Source organism: Terrapene carolina, unplaced genomic scaffold (assembly GCF_002925995.2).
Source record: "Terrapene carolina triunguis isolate 2854851 unplaced genomic scaffold, T_m_triunguis-2.0 Scaffold110, whole genome shotgun sequence".
Classification (NCBI taxonomy): Eukaryota; Metazoa; Chordata; order Testudines; family Emydidae; genus Terrapene; species Terrapene triunguis.
Window position 1 is genome coordinate 5,260,854 of NW_020664461.1, and position 23,653 is coordinate 5,284,506.

The 23,653-nt window shown below is 47.9% G+C and overlaps 1 protein-coding gene across 4 annotated transcripts in view; it reads right to left on the reverse strand.

Annotated features, from left to right (window-relative positions):
* The window catches only part of ST3GAL3 (ST3 beta-galactoside alpha-2,3-sialyltransferase 3), a 333,313-nt gene that overhangs the window by 106,112 nt on the left and 203,548 nt on the right, over positions 1–23,653 (reverse strand). For all 4 annotated transcript variants that reach the window (XM_026651916.1, XM_029911606.1, XM_026651917.2 and 1 more), the window contains one exon: positions 1,726–1,820. In XM_026651916.1, the coding sequence (XP_026507701.1) occupies positions 1,726–1,820 (95 nt within the window). The remainder of the gene's footprint in view (positions 1–1,725; positions 1,821–23,653) is intronic.

Here is a 23,653-nt window from a genome sequence, read left to right on the forward strand (position 1 = left end):
AGCTACTCAGTCATCCCTCTCTGGCAAGTTTCTCCATTTGGATTCAGTTTAGCAAAATGAGTTTTATTAGGCCTGGCTGCAGTCATGTGTAATCTTCAAACCTCATCCCCAGCCTGGTCAGGATGCCTGCCCCTGCCCTTGTACACCTCGTGTGTCTGCTTAAAGCAAAGATCCCTTCTCTTGTGCCTGATGTAGCATTTCCACTTGTGCTTCCACTGTCGCTTCTAATGCCCTTTGCAGCAATCCCTTCTGGCTGATTTACCCAGCAGTATCACTTTCTCACTGAGCTGGGAGGGAAACATACAAACCAGAGGGGAGAAGGACTACATTGCGAGACAGAAGAACTTGGTCATTACAGTCTGAGCTTTGATCAGAGACTTTTTGTTCCTACTACTGCCACGTTCAGCTAACTGAACCTGCCTCCAAGGCTCGACTAAGACACAGGCACCCTAGGGCCATGCCTAAGACCCCCCCAGTTCGCAGTTACATCAGAATCTAATCTAAAGCTTTAACTTTAAGCAGGGAAAAAGAAGTTTCTAGCCCTCATGGTTGCGAAAAAACTTGAAAATGTGACCCACATGTAAGTGATGCAGCAACATCTGCCTGGGTCTGCCGACAATCTGAAATGATAGCTCAGAGATGTGAACTGCTCCATTCATGTCAATGGGGTGTTAATCCAGAAATCCACTGCTCAGGGCGGGGGGAGGAGATGCACACCAACACCTCACCGGCAGAGAACTGTGGCATGGAAGGAGAAGAATGAAAGCAGGCCTGTTCCACTCACCCAAGCAGGCACACACCTTGGCTGCAGGGGTAGTTAATTGTCCATGCTTCCCTGCCCATGCCTGCCTTTCTCAGGAAGGAGGAGGGGAGCTACCCCGCCACCAGCACTCCAAATGGTTGGGAAGGGCCATGGGAATCGACCCGTGCCCCACCATCATCACCATGTGATGATGTGCCCAGGGCCCCAGTTTGCTTTCGTATGACCGCCCTGCCTTATCTCCAACAAGGACATTTCAGACCTGATTACTATCCCACAGAGAGAAGCGCTCTTCTCACTGCATTCAGTATATTCTACCACTGGTCACACGGCTCCAAATATCTCAGCCACATGAATAAAAGCTAATGATAAGGGTCACATTTTCTGTTTTTCTTATACTAAGCCCATCACTGTGGTATCTGAGTGGGGTTTTTTGGGTCCGTTGTGGATCCTCAGGGAACCCACAAGTAGCCTAACGATGTAGGCACGTATACGGAGATAATCATCAGCCAGTGGTCACGCCAGGGCTCTGCAAACCTATCCATGAGCAGCGCTACTAGCCCTTCTGTCAATGGCCAATTAGAATAATTTTCAAATCAGTTTGGTGCTTGAAGGGGCATTTCAGCTGCTGCTGCCAGCCAAATTACTACAAACCAACATCCTTAGTGACACTGGAATATTGTATATACTAATAGAGTGCTCTGCATAACACTGCCACTGCTGCACTCTGATTCTCACTGGGGTCTTAACTGTGCTCGCAAATGCCAGCTTCTGCGGCATACGCTCTGGCTGTGCCGTGCTGGTCTCTCAGAGCATGCATATGTACTCCATATTCAAACTGGAAAGAAACCACAGCACAACAGATCAAACCACTCTGCGTTTACAAAGGAAAACAAAATTGCAGGGCCAATTTACTGACTGCACAACCATATCTGCTCTCCCACTGACATACAGTCCCATCATACCTTGTCCTTTAATTCCAAAGGGAGGTACAAAGTCCCTGATCCGTGCCCACTTTTTGAAGGAATCATCCAAGAACATTGGTGCTGGCTTGGAGAACCTGAAAAACAAAACAAGAGACACACAAATGTGAACCAAGGGAGGAATAACTTTCTGTAGGAGGCTCCGGGGACTCACTGCCCAAGTGCTGACTGCATACTCTCAGGAGGAAAACAACTGTAGGTCTATTGTCAGGTTTTATTACTACCTTGGAATCCACCCACAGAGGACCCAACGGTGTTTTGAAACAACTGTGGCACTTCACAAACCTGCAACTCACTGCCCACTCAGCAGGTTAGAAAGCCCTGCCAGGTGAGCTTAGTTACAGCGAGGCAGGAAACTCTCCGAGATGCCAGAAACTAGCCAAGTTAGAATGAGTTTTAGTTGATGCTAACAAGCCACTGCCACGTTCTTAACACAGAATCTGCTGGGGCAGAGGCTAGTAGACGGAGAGCCGAAATTGTTCGTCTTGTAGAACAACGACCTTCTGATTAAAATAGCAGAGAGGGGCTGCTCGGCAAGACAACACAGACATGTGCAGCAAAGCATTTAATCCCTAATCACTTAAACCACAAGCCGGTTTGTCTGGGATAACTGAAGCTTGCCAGGACTGGCACTCTGGCAAGCCTCTGTGGGCACAGCAGTGCCTGGAGCACTTTTCTTGGAAGTCGAGGTACACCTGCGAGGGCACAGGCAAGCGTGGGTGCTCACGCAGACATGGGTGCAAAGATGTGCATGTAGGTAGAGCTGCACCAGTGTGTTTGTGGTGTATTTTAGATACAGATGCACAAGTATGGCTCTGAGAGTATACGAATGTGCCGGGTGAGTTGTGAAAGTAGATAAAGGGGCATCTACATAGGTGGCTGCTTTCGTTTGGTCTAGGCAAGCAGAGCTACTATCTGAGCCACCACACAAACCCAAGAATGCAGACATGGGTCAGGAGGTTGTGAAATAGCACTTAATAGTTTACAGAGACTGGAAACCGATGCAGTTCTTTTCTTCTCTAATCAGAAATATCCATTCACTAAACATACAAATGATCCAGGAGACATGCCACACCAAGCCAAACAAGTACCGTCACTCCAGAACCACTTACAAATGACAGGTTTCAGAGTAGCAGCCGTGTTAGTCTGTCTCTGCAAAAAGAACAGGAGTACTGGTGGCACCTTAGAGACTAACTGTATTTTCCACTACATGCATCCGATGAAGTGGGCTGTAGCCCACGAAGGCTTATGCTCAAATAAATGTGTTAGTCTCTAAGGCTTGGTCTACACTTACCCCCCAAGTCGAAGTAAGATACGCAACTTCAGCTACGTGAATAACGTAGCTGAATTCGACATACCTTACTTCGAACTTACCGCGGTTCAGACGCGGTCCACACGCGGCAGGCAGCCTCCCCGTCGACTCCGCGGTACTCCTCTCGTTGAGCTGGAGTACCGCAGTCGACGGGGATCACTTCCTGGTTCGATTTATCGCGTCCAGACCAGACGCGATAAATCGAACTCGGAACTTCGATCCCCAGCCGCCGAACTAGCGCGGCAGTGTAGACCAGCCCTTAGGTGCCACAAGTACTCCTGTTCTTTTTACAAATGAAAGAGAACTTGCCCTTAACTTCTGGGACTGAAAGCCCGTGGAAACATTCCCGCTAGGGAAAGACAACAGCTAGTTTGTTCTTTTCTGGATGAAGAATCACGGGCCTGCAGCTAAGACAATGCCACCCTGAAGGAAAAGGTCACCATGCTACCATGCAGGAGCAACTCTGGAAATATTAGCTCCCAAGAGAGGCAGGAGTTGAGGACAGATTTAGAGGCCTGACAGGGAACACTAGTCAGCATGGAGTGCAGCAAGAGCATTTCCCAGCAAGTGCAGTAGAACCTGAGAGTTACGAACACCTCAGGAGTGGAGGAGGTGTTTGTAACGCTGAAATGTTCATAACTCTGAACAAAACATTATGGATGTTCTCGCAAAAGTTTACAATTGAACAGTAACTTAATATAGCATTGAAACTTTACTATGCAGAAGAAAAATGCAGCTTTTCCTGTTTTTTTTTAGTAGCTTATGTTTAACACAGCACTGCACTGTATTTGCTTTTTTTTGTGTGTGTGTCTCTGCTGCTTCCTGATTGTGTACTTCCAGTTCCGAATGGTGTGTGTGGTTGACTGGTCAGTTCAGAACTCTGAGGTTCTACTCTATACAAACCCCACCAGAAATCTGTTCATTTCAGAGCATTAAAACAGCAGCAGCAGCCTACCAATGCAAAACTGAAAAGCAAGCTGTGAAAAAGCATGAAAGCTGCGGGTGAAGCTAGGAAACAAATGCAACACAGCCACTTTCAGATCCCAGTACAACCACCACACAGGAAGACTGGCTGAATTCCATATCACTTGAAATATGGTGCAGCCACAAATTCAGGTGAAATCAGAAAGAGCCTGCACAAATCACTGGGAGGGGGAGAGAAGCCAGGAGTATCTAATGAACTACCAGAACAGAATGAGTCGCACCCACTCAAGCATCCATTAACAAGATAATCCACAATCATAAAAGTAGGACACAGCAGATTGCGTGACAGCTCTAGGAGGAGAGGAAGACAACTCTGCAATGCACAGCAGGCCCAAGGATGGTAGAAGAGCCCATGTAACTTTGGTGGGAGGCCAGGGAAGGCAGGCTAATCACCTTGGAATCTCTGGAAGTCAGGTAAAATAATTTTTCTGTAATCTAAATAATATTAGATTCAATATTTCTCTGATTAAACAGCCAGAAGAATTAGCTCAGTATTTACGCTGGAGGATTTATCAGATCTATCTGTGCTCTGCAATTTAAGCATGGAGTTACATTAAATACCAAAAACTGAAAGTACCTCTCTTTGGTTACTACTTGGGAAATACAGAATTCCCCCACCCCTCCCAGCACTGACTGAGAGATAGTTTCCATCACTTCTAACCAATGCAGGAGGATGTCACACCTGAATTCCAATTCTGGTATTTATTTGCAGCAGAGACAAACGGGCAAAAGTCAGGTACTGACTGTTTAGGCCAACGCTGATACACTGGTTGGAGAGTTCTTTCCTTTTTCAATGATGCTTGTTAAAAGCTGAGAGGGGGAGCAGATCCCGCCCACATGAAGAGTCCTCAGCAGACAAAAGTTGGCATAACGGGCTCTTATGTTACCCCTCCCCACAGCTGCTGGTGCAGGGGTGTGTTGAGGGCAGGGAGGGTGGAAATGGATGGAGAGAGATGTGTCTAACCATTCCCATCGGGTATAGTGTTTCAGCGACCATATCAAGCTAGGCAAGTTATAGCAGGGCCAGGGTGCTCTAACTTGGGCTGGGGGAGAGAATCAGGGACCTGTGACCAACTCTTTGTCAGCCCCCCAGTTTGATGTGCCCAAAGGAAGCTAGAAACAGCACAGAACCTGCCTCAGTGGCTGACAACACGCATGCCTCGACTTTGGTTAGTATGGACTATATTATCATAATTACAGTTTTCCCATTATTTTGATGAGGAAAAATTTACTTGCAGAAGATTACAGTCCCTTATTTACTGAAGAGAGAATGGCTTCAGAATTTCATCCCAAGGTGTATTATTTACCTGACAACCGACTGTAACAGTGCTTTTCATCATGTATATCTGGGTGTGCACCATGTATATACAGCTGCATACTGTACTGGAAATTCCTGGCGGAAAAAGTCACTGCAAATGCACGGCAGCTACTTTTCCAGTTAAGCTTCGCTATTGTAACAAAAAGCCAGGCAGGAATGAGAGATGGACAAGATCATTAGCTCATCATTCCAGGCTATCCTATCTCCTGTCACCAGGACTACAAGGACACAGGGGCACTGTGACGGAGTCCCCTTGCCTCCTGGGGATCAGCTCTGCCAGGAGCTTCGCCCTCGTCAGCGGTGTCTCTACCCATCTTCTGCTCTGTCTGCAGCCTCTCTCCCCCTCTCGGAGTGGCAGCTTCCGGTTTGTGGCTTGGCTCTCTGACCAGGTCACTAAGTTCCTCTCCTTCCAGGGAAAATCATAATCCTTCTGGACCAATGCCCTGTGCTACTCCCCAGTGGCTGGTAGGGGAATCCAGGCCTGCCCTCTACACTGGGTTCCAGCCCAGGGACCCTATAACATTTAGCCAAGGCCTGTACTGTCTTAGACCTTGCTGCTGTTTCCCTGGGCTTCTTCCTACATCACTTGCTCCCACCCTCTCTGGGTACGCCAGCCTCCCAACTCCCTCCTCTCAGGGAGTAACTGCAGCCTGCCTTCCTGCAGCCCCCCCCCTTGCTACTTGCAGCTCCTGGGCTTTTTACAGGCCCCCCCTGTTCCTTCCCAGCTGTGCCTGCCTCTAATTAGTTGCCCATGCAACCTTAATGCTACTCTCTTTCAGTAATGCCCCAATGCCTCATTAACACACAGACCTTTACTCTGCCAACCCCACAGTCCTAAAGTGTACGCGCTGTTCACTTCCTTTTACAACCCTTCACCATCACCCTTCACCATTCCATCTACCGCTGTTAAAGGACAACAACAACACAGGGTTTTTGAACAGGAAAAGCTGTGTTGTTAGTAGTCATTTAGGTAGGTGTACATATCATCTCCTGCAATTTGTATACTGAGCCACCCAGGCCCGCCTTCCCCCACATCAGCTGGGTCCCACAGGCCCAGCTCTGGCATACCTCCCCGGCTATGTCCCAACCCATTCACCCCCTCTCCAACCTGCCCCTCACCCCACTACTGTACCAAGGGAACACATCTCCCTTAAGTGCTCGCTCCCTGGTATACAAAGGTTTCTACTGCTGTTACTCCCGCCCTCTTGTAACCTGATTTACACGCGGTGCCTTGAGCAAAGGACAACTATGTTACAGCCGAATGGTGTTCCTAATCGTGTTTCAGAATGGTTGGAGGGGGCAGTTTGTGGCAGGGCCGGCGAGAGACATCACAAAACACTGACAGCTTTACGTTTGAGAGAGAGATCCTCTGACCGCTGATCAATAGGTGTACGCCCTCTCTGAGAGCCAGCGAGGTGTCAGAGCTCCTAATGTTTCTATGCCACCCCGTACATTTTCTGGTCAGCCACGAACCCTCTGATTTCCATGAGTGATACTGCAGGTGCTCTCCACCCTCACCTGCAAGGGTTGGCAGCCTGTGCTGTAAGCTTGGTGTCAGTCTCTAAACAATCAAGTAACAAAACAGCAACTCAGGATTAGTTGTCGGCACCTTTAAACAAAGAGAAAAACTCCCCCAAACCTTCAAAATGCAAGCGCTTAGGTGCAGCGCTTAGAGCCAGACCCTGCCTGGGCAAGTCTCACCCAGCTCTGCCTCTGAGCAAAACTGGCCTACTGGTTCTTGATTGGTCCGTATTCCTCTTGGCCCTTCTCGGCCTCTGGAGGACTGTCTTGTTGGCTACCCACTCTGAATGGATTTTCCACAGGCAGGGCGTGTCAGTCCAGCAGGGAGCAGAGAAGGCTGGATAGACGCCACATCACATTCAGACACTCAGCCAAAGCACAGAAAACTATCACAGCTCCTGACAAATCTCTCGGATGTGTTCCACGTCTGCCCTAGGACCTGTAGGAGGTGAACATCAGGAACAAGGCCCAGATCATTTTGACCTGAGTGAATCATCACTACGTCCAGTAGCTCACAACCTCATAAGTCACCGGTTAGAGGCTGCAGAGTGGGCAAAATAAGATGCCAGTGCAGACCACCTCTCTGCGCCCCAATCAGCCTGTAGTCAGCAACCCCCGTGTCATGGTGCACTCCTTGCTCTCCCACAAGCTTCTGTAACCTCGTGACCCAGGAATGGGCCCAGAATCAACATGCTGGCAACCCTGTCAGCGCAGATATTTCTTTTCCCGCAGAGCTCAAGGTACCTGCATGACCAGTTTCAAACCCCCACATGAGTCATCTTTTGAAACACCACATTATTCTGCCCTGAGATCAAGAAGTAGCCACTTGTACACACCCCAAATCCTCCTCGAGAAGCTAGTAAAATACAGATTTTCTCAAACAACCAATCCAAGGCTTGCCTACTGCCTATCCTAATTTCCCACCCTCTCCTGCCTGTCTCCAGCTCCTCCCCACCCAATGTAACAAAAATTTTGGTTAAACTGGCTGCTGACTCCTCTGCTGTGTTCCCAGGAAATCTCCCAATAAAATAAAAACATGTTATAATAGAGAACTTGTAGCAAGCAACATGAATGATTACATCTTTACTGCACAGGTTTACAAAGATTTGGACTAGAAACATCACTGGTGTATGTTCACTGAGGCAATGGCATTGGCACATTCCCTTGAACGACACAGGCAGCCAAGCAGTGGCTGCATCAAGACCCCCTCACGTTTGATGGTTTTCTTTCTTGGCACATGTGCACTGTCTTCCCTCCAGACTGCCATCTACCAAGTGAAGAAGTGACTGCGTTCTTCACTACTGTTCACAATCTCACTGCCTCAGAGACTCAGTGGGTGCCGTGCACTCTCTCGGGTACAAACTGACCGAGCTAAACCATTCTGACCAGCATCCCAGCAATAGTTCAATCTCTTGCTGTGCAGAAAAAACCCCACCTAGAAACTTAGACACCCGCAAGGGGCAAGGCTCCTATATTCCAGCTTGTATGAGGGGGGGCTTGGTGGGGGGGCTCAGACCTCTCTTTAGAAGGGCAAGAGCTCCCCAGCTCTGGACACAGACACTGGAGGGGAGACTATGGGGTTCACAGGTGCCCCTGCCGTTATTCTCTTCCCTAGCCACCCTACCACTCACCCCCACATTCACCCTTTTCCCAGTGTTTCACCTCTGCCCTCCACCTCCTTCCTCTCCCCTATCATCCATCCCCGGAGCCCCCCTAAACCCCCATTGCCCACTATTCCCCAATCCTCCGCCCCCGGTAGCCCTTCCCTCCCAGGACGCATTCATGACAAATCCCCCCACCCCAATGCTTTGATTCTATTCCCCCCAAAATAAAATTAACATCCATTACTCACCAGTTGTAACAACCTCCAACCATTCAGTCCAAAACTCCTTTTGTTTTAGTTGGGGGCTTATCCTTCCTTGTGTTACTTGAAGGGTGAGTTCACAGCCCGTAATCTCAGCTAGGTCTGTGATTCATCCAGTTGTCAGTACCTCTCAGTTTAACAGCACAAGGCAGCAGAAGGAAACTGAATTTTTTGGGACAGCCTGTAACTTGGGAACCCTTTTGTCAAATGACCCCAAATTTGGATCATTAATACTACCTGTGGCCCATGAGGCACATCAAATTTCAAAGCACTCCAAGTAACCATTCGCATTTTAGAGCACTCAAAAGAGTCGAGCTTTAAAGCATATAAGATGGCGGGCATGGAAACCCACTAGCCATTTTTCTGTATTGGTGTGTGCACACTGTAAACATGTATGTTTTCTTAAATATCACTCTCAGTGTAGGTTCCCCCAAAGATTGAGAGGGCACCATGCACTACCGTGGGTAAAACTGGACCGATTGAAACCGTTCTGACCTGCATGACATCAATAGCTGGATTTTTAAATCTGTACAAAAACCCTCCAAAAAAAGAAAAATCCAACCCCCTAGAAACTTTTTGAAAGATGGCTATTAAGCAGAAGTCGTGAGAATGATATAATCTGGCTCTTTCCCTCCTACACACTCATATGACCAGCTGTTCTGCACGTCACTTTTTGGGGAATCTCAAATAAATTTAAGTTGGTACTTAACACATTTTCAGATTGTTTCAAAAAGACCATTCCCACGTGAACTACTAGAAATATGTGATGAAGACCTACCTCTAGAGTTTGATATTGATTTAGCAGCTATTACAATGGAAGACATTAGAAAAGTCATCAGTAAACACAAAAACGGTAAATACGCTGACATCATTATTGGAGAGACGTTTATAGTAAGTGACGAAACTTTACTTGCGTTTTTGGATAAAATATGGAATGAAGAAAAGAACCCAGCCCAATGGAAGAGAGGCCTTAGAGTAAAATTGCCAAAGAAGGGTGCCCTTACCAACAGCAATAACTGGAGAGGAATCACATCACTCAGTGCCTGGGAAAATCATGTGCAGCATCCTCCTGGAAGGTAACAAGAAACAAATGAATCTCCAACTCAGAGGAACAAGCAGGGTTTAGAACACTGGGATCATGTGCAGACCAGTGTTGTTCTCAGACATAACACCTCTTGTGATCATTTTTACAGATTTCCAGAATGCTTTTGACAACATACACAGAGATAGACTTTGTCTTTAGGTTGGAGATTCATTTTTCTTGTTACATTCCAGGAGAATGCCACACATGATTTTCCCAGGCACTGAGAGTGAAGTGATTCCTCTCCAGTTATTGCAATTGGTAAGGCCACCCTTCCATTGGGTTGGGTTTTTTTCTTCGCTCCATATTTATCCAAAAACCAAGGAAAATGTCATCACTTGCTTTGAACAGTATGGCATATTACTGAATACCAGCAAAAATAATTATCATATGGATCCTTGATTATTGTAATGCTGAATATGCAGTCAGAGATGGTGACAACATCAGCCAATGGTTTTCAGTGACAACGGGAGTGAGACAAGGGTGTACTAAGGCCCCCTTCTGTTTGCACTGGTCATTGACTATGTCATGAGGAAAGTAACCACAGAAGGCAACAGAGGAATTTGATGGACAAATGATAAAGTACAGTTGGATGACCTCAGTTTTGCTGATGCACTGCTTAGTTCAACACACAAGTTAATGGGGAAAAAGGCCCGGTTTCTGGCATACAAGTTAGTATATTTGCAACAAGGGGAAGACAAAATATGGCTCTGAATGTCATAGAATCATAGAATCCTTAAGGAGAGACATGATCTTGACATGTTTCTACTTATGAGGCCGAACTAGCTCTCTGTGTGGATTCATACTACAACTCCTGCACCTGATCATAAGTCATTTTCTCCTAAACCAAACCCTAGAGGCTCAGAACAACGGATAGGGATGAGAAGAGACAGTCCTGCTCGAAAACATACACTTTTTAGGAGGATTACATTTTCCTTTGGCACAGAACCGACATTACAGTTATTAGCTTTGTCCAGTTGGGATGGAAGCTGTCAAACCAGCTTCTCTGAACATTTCATTGTGCACCTTGATTTGTAGCTCTGCTATTTTTGACTAGTTTTTTGTCTGTTTCAGGTGCTGACCTAGTCACGTGACAGTGTGTGTATGTTCATCCAGTTCCCTACATACTGGGCTAAATTCTGAATTTGTTCCTCATCTACCACCATTGATATCAGCGGTGTTTCAGAAAGTCTAAGACAGAGCAAAATCTGGCCCAACAACTTGAACAAATCCGCCTGTCCTTACATGCTGGTTTTAGGCAAACACCTAATCTAGCCCTAAATGCCGGTGAGGGAAGAAACTAGAGCAAAAGTGGAGGAAGAGGAAGCTAGTGCTAGCCCTTGAATGAGGGAGGCAAAAGAAAGAGGCAGAACAGGATAGGGCCAAGTGCCTGCGAGGGGAGGAGAAAATGCATGAGAATGAGAGACACTGTTTCACGTTGTAAGAATGCAACAAGAAGTGAGACTGACAGCCACTGAGTACTGTATACAGGCTACAGTCCTCGTGAATCACAGTTTTTTTCTAAGACACTCTCACAGACTGATAAGAGTTCTACTGTAGTCTTGACCTTTTGTTATTAGTGAGGAGCAGCAGAGTAGGAACTAGAGGGAGAAGGAAAAACCCACTCCAGAGTGATGGAATGTCATGTACACAGTATGCACATTACATCTGCAAAGCTTACAAAGGCAGCATATAGCCTCCAAAATAAACAGACACACAACTTATTTGTTTTGGCATGAAACCGATCTCCTTCTCTGTTTTTTCAGGTTCAGATGTACTCAGGATTAGCTCAACACCTTCTAAAGCAGGCACAAGAGCTAGAGAGTTTAGTAATAAAATGGCTAGTGGGAGACCGACCTAACCTGACAAACTCCTGATAAGTACCCAGCATAACCCCCCAGAATAACTGGCTCAGCTCTCGAGACACCAGCACTTATAAAAGCATGAAGAGAAAGGTTAATTTAGGCAAGAGATCTCTTCCAACCAGCCCCGATGTACATTCTGCTTCTCATCCCCTTCCTCTAGAGAAGTGGCATGGTTTGATAGTGCAGGGGGAGGGGGAGGCTTGTCTTAGCCTGACTTCACATCTCTTCCTGACATTAATCCCCTGTCAAAAATCAAATTAGCTTGAAGATTCCTCAAGCTCCAGGGAGGTGAAGCAGTTTAAGAAACGGTATGTAAAAGGATTAACCCCATCCTGCAAATGACACACTTCCGTTCCCTCACTCAACATGGCAGGCTATGCCATGAATGGCTGACTGGGAGAGGAAAAGCTGAAAGATTTCTTCTCTAAAGATACCATCTGTGCAGGATTGTTTTACAAGGTCTCAGCTTCTTAGCATGAGACAGGCAGAACACCCAAGGTCTAGGTAGATTTTAGGCCTCACAGACAGCGGTAGGGCCAGGCTGACAACAAAGCCCCTTCTTGAGCCTTCAAGCTGCTGCCCTGTGAACATCCCAGTTAGTCCCTTCCAGAATCCTGGGCTAGCCGATGCATCTGGGCTCCTGGCACAGAGCACTGATGAGACAATCAGTTGCTTCTGGGTGGCTCCTTTGAAGCCCTCGATAGACATTCCAAAGGAACCCCAAATTTGGACCCCAGCCATAAAGGTGGATGGCTTCAAAGTTCTCAATAATAACATTATCACTAGATCACACTCTACGCTGCAGCAACTCAGAAATCGACAGAACTGAAGTGCTGTTTCATCAATGGCAGCATCTGCACCCGAGGGGCTCTCTGTCTGCATGTGAGGTATTGGTCTCAATGCTGATGTTCCCAGTGCCTTCTGCCCCTAGAGTGTCCACGCAAACAGTGTTTTCTGCACCTACAGTCTCCACGCAAACAGTGTCTATACCGTCCCAGATTCTGTTGGATTCCTGGGTTCTGATATCAGAGAACTACGAGGTGGAAGCTGCGTGAGAACAGCAGCTAATCCAAGAGATATAGGGTTCTCCTTAGTCACAGACTAACCACAGATTTCTCTGATGTTGAGTAGATCTTTGCAGCTGTGTGTGAGATCAAGGGTAATATACTGTCCCCAAGAAGGTTACAGGCTCTCCCTTTTTGTCCTGCTCTGCATGGTAATACCTAGAGGGTGTTGACTGCACAGCGTTGTGCTCTAGCACCACCAACTTTGTTGGTTGCTCTCATTCTAAGGAGGAGGTTACCAGCCCATGGGGCTACAGTAATACTGTAGGACGGAGGGTTCTCAAACTGTGGGTCGTGACCCCATGTTAATGGCATCAGCATGGCTGGTGTTAGACTTGCTGGGGCCTGGGGCCAAAGCCGAAGCTCGAGCCTCACCGCCCAGGGTCAAAGCTGAAGCCCAAGGGCTGAATCCCTGGGCTGCAGGGCTTCGGCTTCAGCCCTGGGCAGCGGGGCTTAGGTTACAGGCCCCCTGCCAAGGGCTTCAGCTTTGGCCCCTCCACCTGGGGTGGCAGGGCTTGGGTGGGCTCAGGCGTTGTTTCCCCCCACCCTCCCAGGGTCGTGTAGTAATTTGAGTTGTCAGAAGGGGGTCGCAGTGCAATGAAGTTTGAGAACTGCTGCTGTCGGGTAACAGGCCTTCCTGACTGGTAGTTAGTTACGCTGTGAAAGGAGACTTCTGCCTTGGTGGAGTGTCTTCCCCAAACCTACCACCTAGTCTCTGATTGCTCCAGGAGAGCCACAAGAACCTACCACCAGAAAGAGCCTCTTAGGGTAAAGTAGAGCTGTGTCTCATCTGCATATTGTTGGCACTTGAGTCCATGTTGTCTGACCAGTTCACCTAATGGTTGCATGTAAATTTTGAGAAGAACTTGGAAAGAGATAATTGTTCCTTCTGGGACTCCACAAGTGAGGGGTCTAGTGGTAGATGTGCAATTTCCTATTACAACTCTTTGGGTGTGTCCCTCCAGGAAGAACTCAAATCATTTAGTGCATTAATCTGGACCCCTGCCACCTCTCCACTGAGAAAGCAGTATTTCACGGTCAGTGTCAAAGTGCAGTGCAGAGAGGTCCAGGAGAAGGAGAATGGATGTTTGCCCTCTATCTATTGACAAATTATCTTATCAGTGCCACTAACATGGTTTCAGTTCCATGTCCTGGCTTGAGTCCAGACTGTGCCAGAGCTAGAACGTTAGCTTCAGTTAGAGGAGCTTATAGTGGCCTTTGGCTAGCTTCTCTACGAGCGTGCTCAGGAATGGAGGCTTGACACTGGGCGGTAGTTGGTTAAACAGATGTATCCCAGGGTTGGAGTTCTTCAGTGTTGGTCAGACTACTGCATGTTTCAAGGAGGAAGGGAAGATTCCTTCTCTGATTGAGGGGTTGGCTCTTTTGATCAGGAGTGGCAACAGTTGTTCATGACTCTCTTTCACAAGCCAGGAAGGGCGTGGTCAGATTCACAGGTCTTGGGTACAGACTCCTTTAGGGTGTCCAGCTCTTCTCAATGAGTGACTGTACTGAATGCTGGTAATGCAGGGGGTTGTTGGCTGCAGGTGGAGCAGATCCCCGGTGTTTGAGAAGGCTTCTGGAATGCATGTGATCTTTTCACTGCAGTAGGATGACAGTTCTTTGCCACACTTGGTGCTGGGATCTGATGCAGGTCGTGGTCACTCATGATTGATGAAGTGGTTTACCACCCTAGATAGCTCCTTGGGGCAAGAGTCGGCAGCGTCAATGGAGGCTAAGAAGAAGATTCTTTTGGCCTGTAATACGGCCTCAGCACAGACTTGGAGATATTTGTTATATTTGATCCTGTCTGATTCAGCCTTTGTTTTCTACTGTCATCACTTGAGTTTCCCTGCTCTCTTCATCTGTCACATGGTGTTTGAAAACCAAGCAAATCTGCATGGGTGACGGGGAGGAAGGGGCCATTTTAGGCCACTGTGTCAATGGACAAGGCTAGGGTACAATGATAATGATTCACGAGGTCCTCTAAGGTGCTTATACAGCCCCCCACCTCCTTAGTTTCTAAGCACCTCACAATCTTTAATGTATTTAGCCCCATAACTTCCCTGTGAAGAAGGGCAGTGCTTTTATCCCCATTTCACAGATGGGGAACAGAGGGCCAGACCAACTGAGTGACTTGCCAGAGGTCACAGAGGAAGTCTGAGATGGAGCAGGGAACTGAACCGGGTCTCTGAGGTCCCAGGCTAGTTCTCTAACTGGTAGACCATCCTTCCTCAGCTACTCAGCCTATGGGCGGAGTGCTGCTCTCATTTAGCAGCCTTTGAAATTTGTTCATGTCCATGAGTTTTTGTGATCACATCAGGCTCATTGGTCTTTCTTGTTATCTGGGAGCTGGAAGCGCTTTGACCACTGTGTTAATGAGGTGATAGTCTGTCCAAGACAGCGGCTGGGTTGCGATGTCCGCAGTCTTGACATCTAGACCAAAAGTATGACTGGCTGCGTGGGTTGGACCAGAGATGACCCACGTAAGTCCTAGGGAAGTAAGGGAAGGGCTTTTGCATCTGCAGCCTTGTCAGTAGGATTGTGGAGCTCTCCCAGGGCAACAAGTCTGGGGTATTTCACAATCATCGCTAATAAGGTGCCAGTGAGCTCCTTCATTAATCCCTTTCCACGTGAGGTGGTCTGTACCTGAGCATAAAAAAATATTTTAGCTTTGGCTCTGATTTCTATTATCAGATGAATGAACTCAAATAAAGTTGTCTTGCCTCAGGTCTCTCTCGGATTTGACATTTGCAGAGAAGATTAACACAGTGCCACCTGCCCTGTTAGGTCTCTGATGTACCAAGTATCCTGAGGAGACAAGGCAACTTGCACAGGGTTCGTGGGGTCATCCAGTCAGGTCTCGATGAGGCAGGCTACGCTGGGTGCTTCATTGCTGATGCAGTAGTGTATGGTTTGTTAGCAGCTGAGCCTGTTGTTGATCAACATCACATTTAGTTCATGTTGCTATGTGCGGTCTGGCTCTGGTCCATGCCCAGCTAGTGGTCCTGTGCAATGTACAGATGTTAGAGGTCTGGAATCTGGTTTCCTATGTCTGCTTTTCTGTTTCTTTGGGCTGTTCCTGACAGTTTGGACTATGCTAGGTGATTAAGTGGGTTGTTCTAAGGGATGGTCTGAGTAGAATAACAGCTGTCTGTTGGATACTTTTTGGAACTGTAATCTGGCTGAGAATGAGCAGAGCTGGAGCAATAGGTTCCTGGAGTAGTGGTGAGTGTGCTGGAAACATGGTGGCAAAGCAGTAATGGAAACAGTGTTAATACCAATAGTCATTGGTAGGGTTGACCCCAGGAGGAGGAAGCATCAATGGCATCAGACATTCATTTCCCTGAAATATGGTATCTGTTGTCACATGATGCCCATTGCTCTTGTGAAGTATTTTTTCACACAACGCAGTCAACTTGTGGAACTTCTTGCCAGAGGATGTTGTGAAGGCCAAGACTATAACAGGGTTAAAAAAAGAACTAGATAACTTCATGGAGGATAGGTCCATCGATGGCTATTAGCCAGGATGGGCAGGGATGGTATCCCCAGCCTCCGTTTGCCAGAAGCTGGGAATGGGCAGCGGGGATGGATCACTTGATTCCCTGTTCTGTTCATTCCCTCTGGGGTACCGGGCATTGGCCACAGTCAGCAGACAGGAGACTGGGCTAGATGGACCTTTGGTCTGACCCAGTATGTATGGCCCTTCTTATGTTCCTATGTTCTAATGCTTGGGAAGGGAGGAAAGGAGTCACGTCAGAGTTAGAGCTGTAAAGCAGTTTTCTCACCAGCATGTGACATCGAGGCTGGAGGAGCACAGCTGGGATTGCCTCTGCTCACACGCATGCGGGAACACAATCATGCACACCAGTCCAGGACTAGGAGGATCCAGTCTCTTCTGCTAATGACTGTTGCTGTGTATGTCTTGACATGTGCGAGCCAGTCTAGCAAAGTGCAGGAACAGGCAACCTTCAGTGATCCTGTGCAATGGAAATGACGACTCATGGTCATGGAGACTCTTTGGAGATATGACGACTCCACAATTAAAAACACAAGTCACCAGTTCACCTGCTCTGGAGAAGCCCTAAGTGTGTGCCGCACTGATTCTCCAAACACTGTGAAAGACGAGAAATAGAAGTAACATTATTGTAGAGAGAGGTTTTGTATTTAAGTGTTTGGCGCCAACTTGACAAAAGCCAGGAAATTCAGTTAAGGCAGAAAAACGCTGTCCTGACCTGCCCCATTATGCCCGGAGATTGCAGCTTGCAAAATCTGCCATTGTTTGCAGGCCCCTCTGATACCCAGCACAATGAGGCAAGAGATGAAAAGCAGAGTTTCAGACACGGGGTTAGAAAGATGTTGGTTTAAAAACCAGTCCCTTAACATTATTTCAGTGTCATGTTTTGTATTTCATGTGTTATTGTCAACGTTGCAAGATTCTATTACGACTAGTCTTTATTACCAGAAGCCAGGTGGGGTGTTCAGGGCCGCAGAGAGAGGACTGAGCCGAAGGGATGAGGTTAAAGTGTCATGGTATTTGGAAACATGATGGTGAGCAAAACAGAGTGAGATTGCAGCCTTGAGTGCGTAAAGCCTCCTGTGCAAAGTAAAGAAGGGAGCCGGTGTTCAGTCTGTACTCCATGGCACAGGGGCTCAGCTCTCAGAGATACTGGCATGCCCAGTCACGCACAGCCTGGAGTCGGCAACTCCATCAGTCAGCCAAAGTTTAGCACAATTATGTTCCAGATCACATTTCACCAGGACAGGAGGGCAACTGCTGTTTCTAATGAATGAACAGAACAGAGGAAGGGGGAGCGCAGCCATCAGCTGGACACAGCCTGTACTATTACTCAAGAGTCCGTGTTAACGGCACTACAGAGAAAGGGCGTGTAATCCCTTCTGAACAGGCCTTAGGGCAGAGGAAAGTGTACATGACGGGGAATGCAAGCAAGGGGCACAGCTCACATTGTCATTAACCCTGTCCCGCATCACAATACAAACAGAAGAACAATTTACTACACGTATTTCAGAAGTACTCTGGACAGTTAAAACAGCGACTATCCTTGTGCAGAGTCAAAGGTTTTTACAAGATTCTCTCTCAGTGCTCTTCACCCTGTATGCAGAGACAAATGTGGACATCAAAGCCTTCCCCTGTCCAACTGCTTCAGCCATCTCTTCACTACCTGTCACTGCTGCAGTGATTGCGTGTGACTGTCCTGAACTGCACTGGAGGTTTCATGGAAAATACATGCTAAACTGCATTCACTGCCCGGGAGTTCTTTGCTCCCATCCTACTCCTACTGTATGGTCTATTTTGGAATTCTATACTGCTGACCAACACCCCAGTATGAGTTACTTCCACATACGAATCAATAGCAGACACTAAATCCCTAGTGGACTTCAAGAAGTCTCTGATACTTCTCCCCTTTTCAGGGTCAGAGAGCTGCTGGGGGTAGGGTTTTGGGGGGGCGTTGTATTAAGATGGTTTTAGTGGTAGGGGTTCTGTGGTAGAAGCGGTGTTAATGTTGAGTTATTTTTATAATGGAAAGACTTGTCTGGGAGAGGACTGTTTAGGCTCAGGTACCACAGTGATGAGTGCCATAGAAGAATCTGAGTACACCAGAAATTCTATTTGTGGGGGGTGAAAACAGGGATGTAAAAGGCTACAAACTGCACCAAGATACGAAGAGAAATGTTGCTAACTCTCATAATTTTATCACAATATTTGGTGCTTTTTTTGAGGCCCTGGTTCCCAGCGTCAAGTTATTTTGTGAAAGAAAGCTTCTAGCCCTCATGATTGCAAGAAAAGCTTGGCGAGGTACCCCAAGGGCAGGCTAAAGGCTCACAGACCAGAAGGCATATAAAAAGAACCCAACTTTCCTTTCTAAAAAAAAAACAAAAACAAAAAACCAACCACCTTAGGATTTTGGAGACCTGACTCATGATTTTTGAAGACTTGGGTTGACAGTCATTTTAAAGGTGTTACAGAGAAACAGAGCCTGTGCTGGAGATGTAAGCAGAGCACAGGAAGGGGGCCAGAAGAATGCAAGTGACAGAGGAGAAGAGCTGCAGAAACTGGTGGAGAGAGGCCACTAGCAAGGCTGCCCACCAACAGCCCTCAAGGTAAGCAGGCAATTAAACCCAGAAGGACCAAGGCAGGGGAATGAAAGTAGTTCATTCAGTTTGTCAGGCCACTGCATAAATGAACATGCAATGAGGGTCACATGGATACTCCAACTACGATGTTTCTTAGTTAGCATTTTTGCTAAGGATCAAGGCAATTTGTGTCTAACTCAGGAGGCTTCCATCCCCATTTCATAAAGCTGTTTTTAGGACATCAGTTATTGCCATGGTAGTCAACTGATGTGAAACACAGGTTTATGATTTCACTGCAGAAAGGAGGAGGAAATCTGAGCTGGGAAGGAGAAAGACCTACTCAAAACAATTCTGCAATAAAAGGAAAAGGTTAAAAACCACACACACGAGAGACTGGACAAGTACATTTCTCTTTGTACATATGATTTCTTTTATCCAGTTTGCTCTTGTGTGACAGCCCCATTTTTAATCACTGGGTAGGAAGGATATCCGGCTTGGGATCAGCAATGGCATACTCTGACATCCAGGACATGAAATATACCCTAACAAACATTGTGGGTGGAAATGGTTTCTGTTGGACAAATTCCTAGTGCCAACAGAATTTACCTGGGCATGCTTCTTCTTGCATAGGGCTGTTCAAGGAACACACATGCAACTTTTAAACAGTTCTGTCAATCAAGGGCGCATAGTTCACCTGCTCCTAGAATGAGGTTGTTCCCTTTAACAGTGAGGTGCAGGGTGATTTAACTGAAGGATGGTCAAGCCAGCATTTTGTAAAACGTGTACTAGAATTCATTAATAATAGAATGTAATGATTTTGTTACAGTGAAACTAAAAGCAAGTGTTATTGAATCCATCCCAATTTGGACAGGAAAATATCCCAGATGTTACTCAACTAAGGAAATCCACTTTCCATTACATTTGCAAGACCCACTGGTGTCAGCCAACTGTGGCTGTTTTAAAGTCCAGAGAGAGACCTTTTTTCCTTCTGAGCATATATAAGAATCCCCAGTGATTTTAGCATCCTCCATCCTTTGGCTGAGAGAGATAGGCTGAGCAGACAGAAATATACACACCAAGTGAAAAGTGAGCCTTTTTAGAAGGGGTTTTTAAAAAGCAGCCTCCTCCGGCGCCAATGCCAGCAGGTCTCCCTGCAGTTCCAGAGAGTGATTGATATGTGAGATAGGGACCCTGTGCCCAGTTCCATGTATTTCTCTGTCTGCCTGCCCTACTAATTCCAGCCCCCAGACTCAGAGTTATCAGTAAAGCAACATGCTTTCGAATCTGCCAGATAACATTGGCGCTGTTTAATATAACCCTCTCTCCTTTGATCCTTGGGGACATTAAATAAATTTTTAAAAAAATAAACAAATATTTTAACAAAACAAGGGTAAGACACTGAGCTTGTAAAACCTCTCTCTGAGAACCGCTCTGCGAGATACGGCCTGAGGAACGGATACTGAAGAAAGTGCCTATGTTAGACAGGCCACACAACAATGGAGCAAATGGCTTTTCCGTTCCCCTTCAGAAATGGCCCGAGTTTACCCCAAAGGTGGGGAAAATTACCAGACACAGAGGGAGGTGCAGAGAGCTAGCTCCAAACTGGACGTCCTTGTGCTCGTAGGACGGACACCAATGCCAATTTAAATTTATTCTAATTTCCAGCTGAAATGGTGTTATCACATTCCATACACATTAATAAAACTTAGGGAACAGGAAGGGTATGCTGCCCTTTCCCCATCCCTTCCTAAGACCTGTGAGATGAGCTTAAAGATTAGGCCGGGGAGAGAACTACTGGCTAATGGAGGTTCCACTTGATTAATATGATAAACAAACAAACAAACAAACATCATGAACCCAGATGACCTTTCCTGTCCCACTTCCACTGCAGGTGCCAGACAATTTGACTCACCTTTCCACCCACTATTCTCACTGGTCTTACTACACTAACATCCTTCAACCTCTTGCTGCCCTGAGTCAAAACCCAATATGCATTTATCAGCAGATTAGTCAGCTGTGGATAGGCTCCTTGACCACTGCTGCTGTAGATCTCACGAGATTTCATTCAGAGATTTGAGACGTGCGGAGAAAAAACAGTTTACCCACATTTTCGTAACTGTTATTCTTCAAGATGTGCTGCTCATGTCCATTCCATTGTAGGTGTGAGCGTGCGCCCATGTGCGCGGCCATTGGAGATTTTTGCCTTAGCGGTATCCGTAGGACTGGCTGTGTCGCCCCCTTGAGTGCTGCTTTCATGCGCTGGTATATCAGGCGCTGCCGGCCTTACGCCCTCTCGGTTCCTTCTTGCCGACAACTCCAACAGAGGGGCAGGTAATGGAACAACAGTTATGAAAGGTGGGTAACTTCTTCTTTGAGTGCTTGCTCATGTCGATTCCATTGTAGGTGACTCACAAGCAGAATCCTCAAAGGTGGGCTCAGAGTTCACAGTCTTGCAGATTGGAGTACTGCTCTGCCGAAGCCAAGGGTTCAAAGGGAGGGCCCATGAGCCTTGACAGCACAAGATTCAGGTCCCAAGGGGGGACTGGGTCCCGGACGTGTGGGTAGAGGCACTCCAGTCCTTTCAGGAATCGTGCCATCATGGGATGGGTGAAGAGAGACCTTCCCTGGACCAAGGAATGCAATGCTAAGATGGCTGCCAGTTGGACCTTAATGGAAGAGAGGGAAAACTCTTGAAGCTTGAGATGCAGCAAGTAGTCCAGGACATCCTGCAGCGAGGCCTGCGAGGCCCGAAGGCGCCGTTCCGAGGCCCAATACTTGAACCTTTTCCACTTTGCCAGGTAGGTCGCCCTGGTCGCGGGTTTTCTGCTGCCCAGCAAAACCTGCTGGACACGGCCTGAACATGCCCATTCATCCGCGCTTAGCCACGCAGGAGCCAAGCCATCAGATGCAGCGCGATGAGGTTCATTGCAGCAGGTTGCTGTGGTTCTGCGATAGCTGATCCGGTCGAAGAGGCAGCGGAAGTGAAGCGGCTGCTGACAGGTCCAACAGCATGCTGAACCAGTGTTGACGGGGCCATGCAGGGCCACAAAATGACTTTCGCTCTGTCCTGCTGGACTTTCACCAGGCCCTGTGGATTAACAGCACTGGCGAAAAGGGATACATGAGCACCCCCGACCAAGGGATGAGGAAGGCGTCCGAAAGGGAATCTTTGCGCAGACCCTGGATACAGCAGAACTGGTGGCGCTTCCTGTTCTGTCTGGATGTGAATAGGTCCACCTGGGGAGCCCCCACCTCTGGAAGATTATGTCAACCATCTCCGGATGGAGGGACCACTCGTGGCAAGATGAGAAGGTCCTGCTGGGGCAATCTGCTAGGACATTCTTGGAGCCAGGTAGATGGGCGGCAATCAGATGAATGGCATACCGCACACAGAAGTCCCAGAGGCTGAGCGCCTCCTGACACAGGGCTGAGGATCTGGCCCCTCCCTGCCTCCTGGGAGAGCCCAGCGGTTCGAAGCCAGGCGCTGCGCCTCATCACCACCGGGGATGCCACCACCCTGGCTGCCAAACCTGCCACATCCAACGCCATCTGCAGGGCGCTACGGGCTGTCGTAGTGCCCTCCTGCTCCAGGGGGTCAAACTCCTGGGCCTGATCCTGCGGGAGGGACTCCTTGAACTTACGGAGGGAGTCCCAGAAGTTGAAATTATAACAGCCCAGAAGGGCTTGGTGGTTCACCACCTGAAACTGTAAACTTGCTGTGGAATCCTTGAGAGGGCCATTTGAGGATCTGGGGCAAAAATCTGTCTGGGGATTGGTCCTGCTTTGAGCAGGGGGTTGGACTAGATGACCTCCTGAAGGATAGCTCCTGGGGGAGGGATAGCTCAGTGGTTTGAGCATTGGCCTACTGAACCCAGGGTTGTGAGTTCAATCCTTGAGGGGGCCACTTAGGGATCTGGGGAAAAATCAGTACTTGGTCCTGCTAGTGAAGGCAGGGGGCTGGACTTTGACCTTTCAGGGTCCCTTCAAGTTCTAGGAGATAGGTATATCTCCATACATTATTTACATTACATTATAACCCTGATATTCTATGAAAACATTCTATGAATAAATTTTTCTTCTAAACAAGTCCAGTCGCTTGGCCTCCTTATTTTTCGGGGTTGAGCTGGAGTGCCCCTGCTTCTCTTTTACATTGGCCGCAGAGACCACCAGCAAGTCAGGGGGAGGGCAGGTATACAAATACTCAAAACTTTTGGTTGGGAAAAAGTGTTTGTTTTCGGCCCATTTTGAGGTGGGAGGGATGGAGGAAGGTGTCTGCCGGATGGCCTGGGCAATTTTGAGGACCCCGTCGTGCACTGGTAGTGCGACACGGGTAAGGGTCGAGCTTGACAGGACACTGAACAAGGAATCCTCCTGCTCAGCCATCTTCTCTACTTTCAGGCCCAAATTCTCGGCCACCAATGGTAAGTCTCTGCTGATCTTGATGGCGGCACCAGCGTCCGGTGGCGCAGAGCTGTAGAGCACGCCATCGTCTCGTGGGATCAGTGGCACTCCACCGCTCCCTGGGGAGCCTTATCGGCTGGCTTGCCCTCTTGGGGAGCCTTTGCTGAAGACTGCAGCACCTGCTGCGCTGGCAGCATGGGCAGAGGCCAGTACTCCTTCAATGCCTGAGGACCTCTCGAAGGCGTTGGTGCAAGCAGGGGAGTTGGTCCAGTCCTGCTCGCAGGAGGAGGACCTTTCACCGGGTTAACAGCTCCAAATGGAGAAGGCTGACCATGGGGTTCCGGGATGGGCAAGTGGTCTGGGACAGGCTCTTTGCTGAATGTCGCCTGGCCCTTCTTTGCCAGTGC